The sequence below is a fragment of the Cryphonectria parasitica genome (genome assembly GCF_011745365.1).
Source record: "Cryphonectria parasitica EP155 unplaced genomic scaffold M406scaffold_4, whole genome shotgun sequence".
Classification (NCBI taxonomy): Eukaryota; Fungi; Ascomycota; class Sordariomycetes; order Diaporthales; family Cryphonectriaceae; genus Cryphonectria; species Cryphonectria parasitica.
Genome location: NW_024468912.1, coordinates 2,249,917 through 2,261,431, shown reverse-complemented (window position 1 = coordinate 2,261,431; position 11,515 = coordinate 2,249,917). Strand labels below are relative to the sequence as shown.

General features: G+C 55.6%; 4 protein-coding genes across 4 annotated transcripts; 2 read left to right on the top strand and 2 right to left on the bottom strand.

Moving 5' to 3' along the window:
* Positions 1–1,086: 1,086 nt before the first annotated feature.
* On the top strand, positions 1,087–3,835 carry M406DRAFT_346072 (zincin; the record flags this gene model as incomplete). The annotated part of the gene is made up of 3 exons (XM_040922142.1): positions 1,087–1,110; positions 1,177–3,328; positions 3,458–3,835. 3 exons carry the CDS (start codon positions 1,087–1,089, stop codon positions 3,505–3,507), a joined length of 2,226 nt encoding a protein of 741 aa, XP_040776855.1. The 3' UTR covers positions 3,508–3,835.
* A 353-nt stretch (positions 3,836–4,188) lies between these two features.
* On the bottom strand, positions 4,189–5,058 carry M406DRAFT_329751 (uncharacterized protein; the record flags this gene model as incomplete). Its single annotated transcript, XM_040920459.1, has 3 exons — positions 4,189–4,425; positions 4,507–4,609; positions 4,754–5,058. 3 exons carry the CDS (start codon positions 5,056–5,058, stop codon positions 4,189–4,191), a joined length of 645 nt encoding a protein of 214 aa, XP_040776854.1.
* A 536-nt stretch (positions 5,059–5,594) lies between these two features.
* M406DRAFT_88696 (family 51 glycoside hydrolase) lies at positions 5,595–7,628 on the bottom strand (the record flags this gene model as incomplete). The annotated part of the gene is made up of 3 exons (XM_040926127.1): positions 5,595–7,153; positions 7,274–7,428; positions 7,522–7,628. 3 exons carry the CDS (start codon positions 7,626–7,628, stop codon positions 5,910–5,912), a joined length of 1,506 nt encoding a protein of 501 aa, XP_040776853.1. The 3' UTR covers positions 5,595–5,909.
* A 1,303-nt stretch (positions 7,629–8,931) lies between these two features.
* Positions 8,932–11,195, top strand: M406DRAFT_339228 (general substrate transporter; the record flags this gene model as incomplete). The annotated part of the gene is made up of 8 exons (XM_040921430.1): positions 8,932–8,958; positions 9,075–9,199; positions 9,296–9,341; positions 9,477–9,792; positions 9,907–10,153; positions 10,217–10,283; positions 10,375–10,631; positions 10,763–11,195. The coding sequence occupies 8 exons, from the start codon at positions 8,932–8,934 to the stop codon at positions 11,193–11,195; spliced, it is 1,518 nt and encodes a 505-aa protein (XP_040776852.1).
* Positions 11,196–11,515: the final 320 nt, after the last annotated feature.

Sequence of the window (11,515 nt, the reverse complement as noted above, 5' to 3'; positions counted from 1 at the left end):
GACCCAAAAAGATTAAAGCATTACTACCTCAACCTCTTGTTATTATTTCTACACGCAGAGACGGCATGTACGCGCCGGTTGCATGTTGTGTGCTTTTTGGCGGCTCGGACAAATCTGCCCACTTTCTGTTCTCTCTCTCTCTCTCCTTGGGGCTGTGCCTACAGAATCTTCGCATAGAGATAATTTAAGGAAATGTCTGGCCCTGAGGAGTAGGAAGAAGGAGGAAGATGCCAGTCGCCCCTGCCACTCTCCCAGGATGCATGATGCACAACAGATGCAGGTGCTGATCAGGGTGGCAAGTCAGGAATTCTTCGACGAGTACTGCAGTTTCTTGCCATGTACAGGAGTATGTTAGCAACTGCAACCACCCATACACCACCGCACACAGCACCACCAGAAAATAAAATCAAAAAATTCATTCACGTACCACTCTAATAATTAGGAGATTGCGGGTTTATCCATTGCTGCATATAGTACTTGAGATGTTACATTGCACAATGTACAGTAGTAGCAGCAGTACATGGGGAGAGCGCTAAGATCCCGCCCCACCTCCAACCTTTTGGTTAACTCTACTTCCAACTCAAACCCCCAAGGTCTAAACTAGAACCTGCGCACATGGCTTGGCTGGGCTTGGCTTTGCTGGGCTGAGTGGGCTTGGCTGGGGTTTCTTTTAAGTGTTGGATGGGTAAAGGGAAAAAGTCGTTCAATCATTGCTGTGTGTTGGTCTCGATGGCCCTCCTCACATAAGCCTCATGCCGTTTCCGGAATCCTTCAGCTTACTGTTGAGACGTCTAACCGCTTCACTCTTCTCCCTTCCTCCTCCTCCTCGTCGTCGTCGCCTATACATGCTCTCTTCGTACACCAACGTCACCTCTCCTGTTGAACAGTGACGGCCTCATACACAAAAACACACAAACACATATAGCGCACACACGCGCAACACAGCAAAACCCCTCCCCCGGGACAAGGACGTGGACCTCTCGCGCTGTGGATAACAGCCCTTCTCCTGTGTAACCGCCCACTGCGCATCCTCAATCACGGCGCCGCGACTGGACGGTCTCCCGGCCGGGGCAGCCCTGGGCGACGATGAGGTTCTTCCCAGGCATCGCCGTCGCGATCGCCGGATTCCTCAACCTCCTCCTCCTACTTTCTCCAGCTTCGGCCCACTCCACACAGCGCAACCCGCTGCGAGCCGTGGGCTTCATCGATGACCCTGTCTTTCTCACGCCCCTCCATCGGGTCCACGCCCTCTCTTCTTTCCAGTTGACATTCACCCTCAGCAATGCAGACCCCAGCATACGACTGTCCCTCGAACCAAATCACGATGTGATTGCCGACGGAGCCACAGTCACTTACCTCGCCGAGGACGGGTCTGTGCAGAGAACGGAGCCCGTCGACCGCCTGCAACACCGCGTGTTCAAGGGCACCGCGTTTGTCAAATACCCCGGAGACAGCGAGTGGACCAACGCTGGCTGGGCAAGGATCCACGTGCACAGAGATGGCCCTAACCCCCTCTTCGAGGGCGCCTTTCAGCTCTACGGCGACCAGCACCACGTCCAGACGAGCCATAACTACCTGAAGACCCGGCTCGAGGATGATCCAGACGCCTGGCGGCCAGGCGGCGAGTCCATGGTCGTCTGGCGCGACTCGGACATCACCACAACAGCAGATGACAACCGGCACTTGGGCTTGGACGAGCTGAAGAGAGGACTGCCAACGAGCGATACCTGCACTGCTGAGCGGCTCATCTTCAACCGTGACGAGAACCACCCGCTCTATCGCGGAACGGTAGAGGGCCCGGACAAGAGGTCCCTATGGGCCTCCGTGATGCCCAGCACCCTGTTTGCGCGGCAGATAGACGGTACCACTGGGGGAAACAGCGCTGGCATCAACCTGACGGCCGCCATTGGGTCCACGGCCGGCTGTCCGACCTCCCGCAAGGTCGCCCTGATCGGCATCGCGACCGACTGCACCTACACGGCCGACTTTGCCAACGATACGGCCGCCAAGACCAACATCATCGCCCAGGTCAATACTGCCTCCCAGCTGTATGAGAGCACCTTTAACATCTCGCTGGGCATCCAAAACCTCACCCTCAGCCCGAGCAGCTGCCCCTCGACTGCGAGCACCGAGGCGCCCTGGAACGTGGGCTGCTCCGACAGCGTCACCATCACCGACCGGCTCAACCTCTTCTCGCAGTGGCGCGGCCAGCACAACGACACAAACGCCTACTGGACGCTCATGAGCACGTGCAAAACCGAGTCGGCCGTCGGGCTCGCGTGGCTCGGTCAGCTGTGTATGAGCGGCTCGTCTACCGAAAGCAACGAGACGGTGGCCGCAGCGAACGTTGTCGTCCGGACATCTACGGAATGGCAAGTCTTTGCCCACGAGTCGGGCCACACCTTTGGAGCCGTACACGACTGTACATCCACCACGTGCGCGGACGGCACGGCAACGAAGCAGCAGTGCTGCCCGCTGAGCTCAGCCACCTGTAATGCCAACGCTCAGTTCATCATGAACCCGTCGACCGGCTCCGGCATCACACAGTTCTCCCAGTGCACCGTGGGCAATATCTGCTCCGCCCTGGGCCGTCAGTCTGTCCAGTCGACCTGCCTGACCAACAACAAGGATGTCCCGACCATCACCGGAAGCCAATGCGGCAACGGCATCGTGGAGTCTGGCGAAGAGTGCGACTGTGGCGGGACAGCCGGCTGCAACGGCAACACGTGTTGTGACGCCTCGACCTGCAAGTTCACGACAAACTCGGTGTGCGACCCATCGAACGAGGACTGCTGTACCTCGCAGTGCCAGTTCGCCAGTAACGGCACTGTGTGCCGAGACAGCACCGGCGTATGTGATCCCCAGGAAGTCTGCACCGGCACCTCATCCACCTGTCCGGCGGACCAGAACGCGCCGGATGGTACGGGCTGTGGTTCCGGTCTCAAGTGTGCCTCGGGCCAGTGTACCTCGCGCAACGAGCAGTGCCAGTCCCTGATGGGATCCCTCACCACGGACAACGACACCACGGCGTGCGACTCCTCTGGGTGCCAGATCTCGTGTCAGTCGCCAGAGTTCGGAAGCAACGTCTGCTACAAGCTGAACCAGAACTTCCTCGACGGCACACCCTGCCAGGGCGGCGGCAAATGCAGCAATGGAAACTGCAAGGGTATCAACACTGGCGATGAGATCAAGGACTGGATCAACAGTAATAAGGACATTGTGATCCCGGTCGCATGTGTGCTGGGGGCAATCCTCCTTCTCGTGATAGCAAGTTGTATCTGGTCCTGTCGGCGCAGGAGGGCGCGTCGAACGCGTGCAGCGCGAGGGGGTAAGTCGTCTTCGGCTGCCTCGGACCTCGTACCCTCGCCGCCACCAGGCCCCAGGAGCAGAGCCGGGCGGGCGGGTCGACCCAACAGGTCGAGAGCAAGCTTGTATCCTGGGGCAGCACCGCCACCAGCGTACGAAAATGGTGGTTGGCAGCCGAGCATGAGTACACGATATGCATAAAGAAGACATGGTACCAATCTAATGAGGCGTTATGGTCTGGAAGTGGTTGGAGGATCTTGTTGGAGGTCAAAAGGGTGGGTTTCGCATATCAAACAATTTGGGCTGGCATATTGATATTCTTCGCTGTCACGACGATCACGGCCAGAAGGAAGATGCCAGATTATCTCAGCCAGGCTCGGCATGTTGTGATCATTCATGGTGCATCAGCGGCGTTTCAAAGGGTGGTAGGGCATAACGGTCACATATGGAAAGGAGTGGGATGCAATATTTCTCTGGAAGGAGACATTATTGTAGCATGATTATACCTCAATCTGACGTCTCTTCAATGTTCGTTTGTCGTTATGCATGCTCGGAACACCAGGCACTTGTGACAAGGCTCTTTCATAAATGTATATATATACCACCCGTCCTGGGATGATTTTTGGAGAGTGCTTCTTGACATAGTTCATGAACGATGACTTGTAGGAATGTTTTAAACAGGTCGTGTAATTCCCTTTCGTGTGAGGGAATGTTTTACATTCCAGCATTCTGATGCAACATCAATAATTGAGTGATCAGATCATTATCATCACTATCATAATCATCATAAAAAACATAGACCATGCCTCTGTAGAGATATCCTACAACCCCACCGCCAGTCCCTCCCCGGGTCAATCTCCTCTCCTTTTGCCTGGGTTTTGGTCACCTCCCATTTCTTGGCCCGCCGGCTGTACCACCTCCTCTCCGGCTGCCGTGCTGTTGGGCCGAGAGGGAGGAAGTGCTGGACCTCTGTTGTTGCTGCTGCTGCTGCAGACCGCCGTTGTTCTGGTATCCGCCAGGACCACCCTGAGAGGCGTCCGGGAGAGACGTGTCATCCTCCTCGTAGTCGTCGAGGCCACACATGATCTTCTTGAACCTCATGCGGGCTACAGGAAGAGTCTGCGAGGACAATTAGCCAGACGATCGGAAGTGGGTGGTGGGGAGAGGTCACGAGGGATGGCTAGGAAGGTTTCCATTTACCTCGCCGGTGCTGTGGGCATACAGCATTAGCAGTTCTGGGCTGTCGAGAACCGTCTCCGCCCAGTCACGCCGCTCTGTTTTTTGAAAGGGCTCCTTGAGTTGCCTGAGGGGTAAGGTGGACAGGTTGAATTGTCCCATTAGTCTTTTGTCGTCCGTCATCCCTTTGTGAGAGGGGAAACAAGAAGTGGGGAGAAGAGGAGAAGGCGAGGGGCCCGGATGGATTGTTTTTCAGAAGCAAAAGTCTCACCTCGAGGGTGCGCCACCGCCCAGCCTGACGCTGCCACCGCCCATGGCGTGGATGCCCATGGGAGGGGCTGCCCTCCCGGCGCGGCGGGCGAAGTCGGCTCCGTTGGAATCGTCCTCGGGCACGTAAGGGTCCTTGCCACGAGCCTGACGGTCTCGCATGTCGGCAGTAAAGGGCTGGACCATGTCGTCTGGATGAGAGGCCCAGTGCCTGTGATCACTCCAGGACGAGGAGCCTGAAGACGAGTTGGACAAGATACGGCCTGGGGGCCTGGAGAATGGGTCTGCGTGTGAGGCTGAGGAAGCCATTGTCGCCTTGTTTCCTTGCAGAAGGGTTGTTAAAGATAAGTTTGGAGATGCCGTGATGTGTCGGAGATTCTGCGCTGGCTGGTCTGGCGGGGTTCAGAAAGTAGTTTGTAGGTAGACCACGCTATATACACAGAGTAACAATACTAGAGAATATACGCCAGTCCTTGGGGAGGACTACAACACCTGGCCCGCCCTTGCAGCCGGTGGTGAACAGTTTGTCTAGTGGGACCCCTACTGTAGGCGGCTCGAAATGGGGCAACCAGTCCGCCAGCGCCAACACGCCTCACCTTCTGTAGACTTCCGCACATTAGGCGGTGACAACCAGTGCAACGGGACACCTCCTATTTCTTACTACTACCCAACTGGGGTACCGCAGCGGGTACTGGCTGCGTATAACTTTACACAGCCCTAGGTCTTGTGTTCCCCGCAGTCCTATGGCACCACTGGCCCGCCTCTCGAATAAATCGAACAAACAGGCCGGCACGTGCTGTATAGTACCGCACTTCAATTTATCCAAGCTCAACCAACTAAGAATGAAGGATGAGCATCTACATCGACTAGCACGGAGAACAAGGCCGCGACGATCATGATGACGACAACAATAGCCTTGTTCAAGATCTACGCGGACCGTGCCGAGACACCAGCATCAGAATTCGAGAATGAAAGAGAGAGAGAGAGAGAAAGAAGAAAGGATCGAGTCTCTCTTCTTCTCTATTGCATTGTTGTTCTACGAGGGCCATACATAGTAGTAATAACTGACACATCACATCTCTCGCAGCTCAGCTCGTGCTGTCCCTTTGCCCACCTCAGCAGGTGTTGTCATCGATCGTCGTTCATGATGTGTCATTCCATCATGCAGCCTTCCACCTCAGCAGCGTCATCGAGTGCTTGGGAAACACGAAGGCGCCCTCGCCGTCCCATTGAGACTCCCTGACGCCCACCTCATCGCTGCCGGCGACATTGACGGCCTTCACGCCGGGGCCGTTGACGGTGTGCACCTCGACCTTGCCCGAGACGCCCTTCAGGCTGGCCTCGAGATCAGCCTCGTCGCTAATGTTCACCACCGCCACATTGACGAAGCCCTCGTCGTCCACCACGGCGCTGACGTCCAGCCATGGCGCACCGTCCTGCAACACGCCCTGCAGCCAGGCTGGGCTCGTCTCCCCCGCCCAGGACCCGCAGCTGACGTGCGCCGCTACCGTCCACCCGCGCATGAAGCGGCTGAAGAGCAGCAGGGGCCACCACGTCGTCTGCTTGACGATGCCATCCTTGCTCGTCATGAGTGGCGAGATCACGTTGACCGTCTGCGCGATGTTGGCCATGCCGATGTACCTGCTCTGCCGCACGAACACGTTGAGCCACACGGCCACGGCCAGCGCATCCGACAGCGTGTACTTTTCCTCTGCGCCCTTGTCGCCTGGCGCTCGCTCCGGGTCCCACACGTTCCACTCGTCGAAGCAGATTGTGGTTTGAGCCTTGGTCGGCGGCACGTTGTTCTCGATGCGCGCAATGTCGATCAGCGCTGCCGCCGTCTGGATTGCACGCTCCGCCGACAGCGGGGCCGTGACGTTGGGCAGGTGCTGGGCCGACGCCGTGTAGATGTGGATAGAGTGCATGTCGACGACAGACACACACTCCTTCAGCACGTGGTGGTCCCATGAGCTGTGGCCCGTCTCGCCGCAGAGGATCAGGCACAGGCTGGGGTCGAGCAGGCGGAGCGCCTTGGCCCACTGCGCCGCCTTCTTGGCATAGTCTTCCTTGGTCATCTGCTCGACCTGCCACGGGCCCCAGATCTCGTTGCCCAGCGCCCAGTACTTGACCCTGTACGGCTCCTCGTGGCCGTTCTGCCTGCGCAGGTTGGCATAGTAGGTATCCTTGGTCCCGTTGCAGTACTCGACCCAGGCCAGCGCCTCGTCCAGGGTGCCGGTCCCCATGTTCAGACAAATGTACGGCTCGACACGGTCTTTCTTGCCCTCACTGAGCACCGACAGCCACTGCATGAACTCGTCCGTTCCGAACTGGTTCGTCTCGGTTCCCAGCCAGGCCAGCTCTGGCCGCTTGGGTCGCTTGTCCCGAGGACCAACCCCGTCGAGCCCTAGAAATTCTCTCACCCGCCGTTCAGCAACACGGCCCCCGTCTGAGCCCCAGGCAAGGCATTTTTCTTGTTCCCGAGACGGCAAAGGGAGATCACAGGGGCTGATGGCATGTTACTGACAGTGGTACGTGGCGACAAAGTTGCCCCCGGGGTAGCGGACCACGGGGATATCGAGCTCTCTCAGCGCGTCGAGGACGTCTGTGCGGAAGCCATGCTCGTCGGAAAGGGGGTTTCCAGGGTCGTACATCCCGCCGTAGATACATCTTCCCATGTGTCTAGCTCAGTTCATTCCCATCGTCAGCTCAGCTGGTCTGTCCTGTCGGGGCCGGAAACGAGATATGTGTGAGAAGGAAGATATGGCAACGCACTCCGTGAAGCCGCCATAGATCATTGGGTCTATCTTGGAGAGCCTCTTCCCCGCATCAACTTCGAGGAGGGCCTGCTCGCCATCAGGTAGCTTCGTGAAGGTCGTCATTGCTGCTGGGTGTGGGTGAGGCCGAGGCTTGTGGTATCGTACAGGAGGACTGTGGGCTTCAGCACAGCTTTCCTCGCCAGCTCTGGTGGCTGTCCAGCCTTCTTGACTGTCCAGCGCTCACAGGCGCGGCTCATGGTCGTCGATGAAGGGGAACAATAGCCTTCTTTTTTTACCTCGACCCCAACTTTGGCTCCAAATTTCCCCACATATGTCAGTTTCCCGGGAGAGAGAGCACCGGATGCGCATCTGTTGGGCCTGTGTCATGATTGGAGCGCATAATTCGTCCCCAGGTCACATCGGCCCACAAGCATATTAGTGTGGCCGCCTCGTAACAACTACCACCACCACCACCCTCCTTTCCTCACCTCTTTGGGTGTGCTACACCATCCAAGCCTCTGTCACATTTTCCTGCCTGGTTTCGTTTGCCTCTCGCCTCAGAAGTATACGTGCCCACCCTCCTCCACTCTAGATATGCTATGTAGTCGGTGCTGGCATGATGCGATGGCAAGGTGGTCTTGGAGCACGCCAGGCCCATTCAGACCAGGTAAACATTGACTTCTGTTCAAGGAGGCCAAGCCGCTGGCTACTCTTGGCTTTGTTCCTTTGAAGGCTCTCTCTGAGCTGATCAGGGTCTGTCTTCAGCCTTTCTTCCCGCCATCTCCATGTCCATCTCCTTGCACCACCCTTGGCACCCCATGCTGTTCGGAAAAGCCTGTGATAGGGGGAAACAACGTTTCTCCCTCCGCCGAGGGACTTCAGACCCACGCATTTTGGGTCCTCCTCCTTTGTCTCTTCCTGCACTGTTGAATCCCTACACACGGGTCCACCCACATAGTCTTCCGGATCCTCCAGTGCCTAGCCTTTGTGCTTCTCCACGCCGTTTCTCCCCCTTGCCCCCCCCCCCCCCCGCATTGCGCTAGGTTTGGGGAAGCGGGTCGATACTTTTTCTGATGATCCTTGATGAACGACGGCTTTTTTGATGGACCAGGGCAGGGAAGCAACTCGGCTGGCGTACCGTATGGTCAGCGGACCGGCCACCACGGATCCTACATGGCCCAAAACTACCTGATGGGGATTTACTCGTGGTCTGGGGTGATCTGATCTGGTGCATGGACTGACTATATATCCCATAGCGACGCCAGTGTAAGTTAAAATGCTGGCAAGCCTGCCGGGGTCTTCTTTTCCTTTTCTTTTCTTCTTCTTCTTCATCTCTTTTCCAGTCTCATAAGTGAGAACTCAGCCTTCACAGAGAGACAGCATCCACCCCTCCCTCGACGGGATATTGCTAAAGACGTTTGCCACAATGGTGTTGTCACCAAAGACATACCAGGTTCGAAACCCAACTACTCCCCTTTCCTAGCGAAACAAACGAGGAAATGGCTCTTAGTTTGCACGTATACATGTATGGTATCTATGTACATTCGTGGCTTACACATGCTGTTATAGTTCTTTGTGAGCGTCTTCGCCTCATTCGGATCTATCCTCTATGGTTATGATCTCGGTGTGGTTGCAGAAGTCATCGCATGCGATGCCTTCAAACAGACGTTCCACAATCCGTCTACAATCCAAACGTAAGATTCTTCAGCCTTCGGTTCCATAGCCCCTTTGGAACCAAAAGGGAGGTGATGCGTATTGTGTGAATTGGCTAATATTTGTTTCCTTGGTAGTGGTGTCGTCGTCAGTCTTTTCACTGGAGGAGCATTCTTTGGCGCTGTGAGTAAAACTCCCGCCCCCCTTTTCTTTTTTTCTTTCTTCTCTTTACCACAGTCTCAAGTCTAGATGACACGTTGATTACGGTTCAAGATCTCTCTATTGGGTATGTCAATTGCTGACTTTGGGCTACAACAGGGCTTTGCTGGTCCTGCGGGCGACCACCTTGGACGGCGGCTCACCATCTTCCTGGGAGGCGTAATCTTCATCATCGGAGCTACCTTCCAGACAGCCGCTCAGACCATCGACTGGCTCTATGGCGGAAGGGCCATTGCTGGTCTCGGTGTTGGATTCCTTGTCATGATCATCCCAATCTACCAGAGTGAAATCGCGCATCCAAGCATCCGAGGACGAGTGACTGCCTTGCAACAGTTCATGTTGGGAATAGGCTCGTTTGTCGCCGGTTGGCTCAGTTATGGCACGTATCTCTTGAACAATACTGGAGCCTTCAGAAGTAAGCTTTTCCACTCACATCCATGAAATTGGCAACAAAGAAAACAGAAAGAAAAAAAGAAAGGAAAGAAACAAGCCATTCTTCTGCTGACCAGGTTGCTCGTCTTCTGTTTAGTCCCACTCGGCATTCAGATCATCCCCGCCCTCATTCTCGTCTCGTTGATCTTGATCTTCCCCGAGAGTCCCCGTTGGCTCATCAGTCATGGGCGCAAAGACGAAGGGTTGCAGACGCTAGCCAAGCTGCATGCTCATGGTAATGTCGACGACCCTTGGGTCAGGGCCGAGTTTGCTCAGATTGAAGAGGCCGTCGCGTATGATGCCGAGCATGAAGCAAAGAGCTATATGGAGCTCTTCAAGTCTCGGTCAGCTCGCACAATCCTTCCTGGAACCACAGTATCCCAACCATAGAACTAACAAGTCCACAGATCGTCCTTCCGACGTCTCTTGATAGCTTGCTCCTGCCAAGCTTCTTGCCAAATGACGGGTGTCTCTGTAAGGCCTTTCCTCCTCCTACAGTCTGTTTTTCTTCTTCTGCGGGACCATTGCTCTTAACTAATTCTGCCCCCCCCCCCCCCCTAAAAAGGCCATCCAGTATTACAGCGTCGCCATCTACGGCCAAGTCGGCATTTCTGGGCAAAACACACTCAAGTACCAGGCCATCAATAACATCCTGGCCCTGCTCGCCCAGGCGTCATGCGTTCTCTTCATCGACAAGGTCGGGCGTAGGTGGGCCCTCATTGGCGGTAACTTGGTGAACAGTCTCATGTTTATGATCGCGACGATCCTGATTGCCGTCTACGGGACGACATCGAGCTCGGCTGGCTGGGGGTTCATTATCTCGTGAGTTCTCTTGTTCTTATTTCTACTATGCGTCGTAAAGGAGAACTCCTGTCAAGGGAACCGCAGAAACAAAAAAAAAAAAAAAAAAAAAAAAAAAAAACTAAAAACTAATCACTTTGCGCACCATATAGCACGTGGCTGTACAACATCTCGTTCTCGGCAACCTGCGGTCCTCTGTCCTTCATCATCCCCGCCGAGATCTTCGACACACACACGCGTTCCAAGGGTGTGTCGATCGCGACCATGGTCTCGTTCGCCTTCAACACCATGATCGGCCAGGTTACGGACCCGGCCATCGCCAACATCGGCTGGAAGTACTACATGATCTTCATCATCTTCAACTTTACCAACGCCGTCTACTTCTGGCTGACTCTGCCCGAGACGAAGCTGCTGCCGCTCGAGGAGATGAACTACCTCTTCAACCACGCGCCTTGGATCATCCCCGGCGCCGATAGGAGCTCGTACACGGCTAATCTGACTGAGGATCTAGAGCGGAGGGCCGGAGAGATCCGGGAGAAGGGACTGCATGACACAGCCCACGAAGAGCATGCTGACGAGAATTGAGGCGCTGTAGTACCTACTGATCCTTCGGGCAGGTGACACATAACACAACACAGCACTTTAGGGGGAAACAGGCCCTAGTATTGCCGAGAGAGGCCAACGAGGTATAAGGCAGATGAGCCCCGGGGAGGGGGTATGGTTATTTGAGGTGTTGAGATAGATATACCCAGAGAGTAAAGGACTACAAATAACGAGTACTCCAACGCTGCCATTAGAGATGGACTGTTTGCTTACCTGCATGGCTTTGCTGTATGAAGTGCACATCCACCTATCTCCCCTTGTCAACACAGTGACACACGTGAGAAACCTCTCCCTCAGGCGAG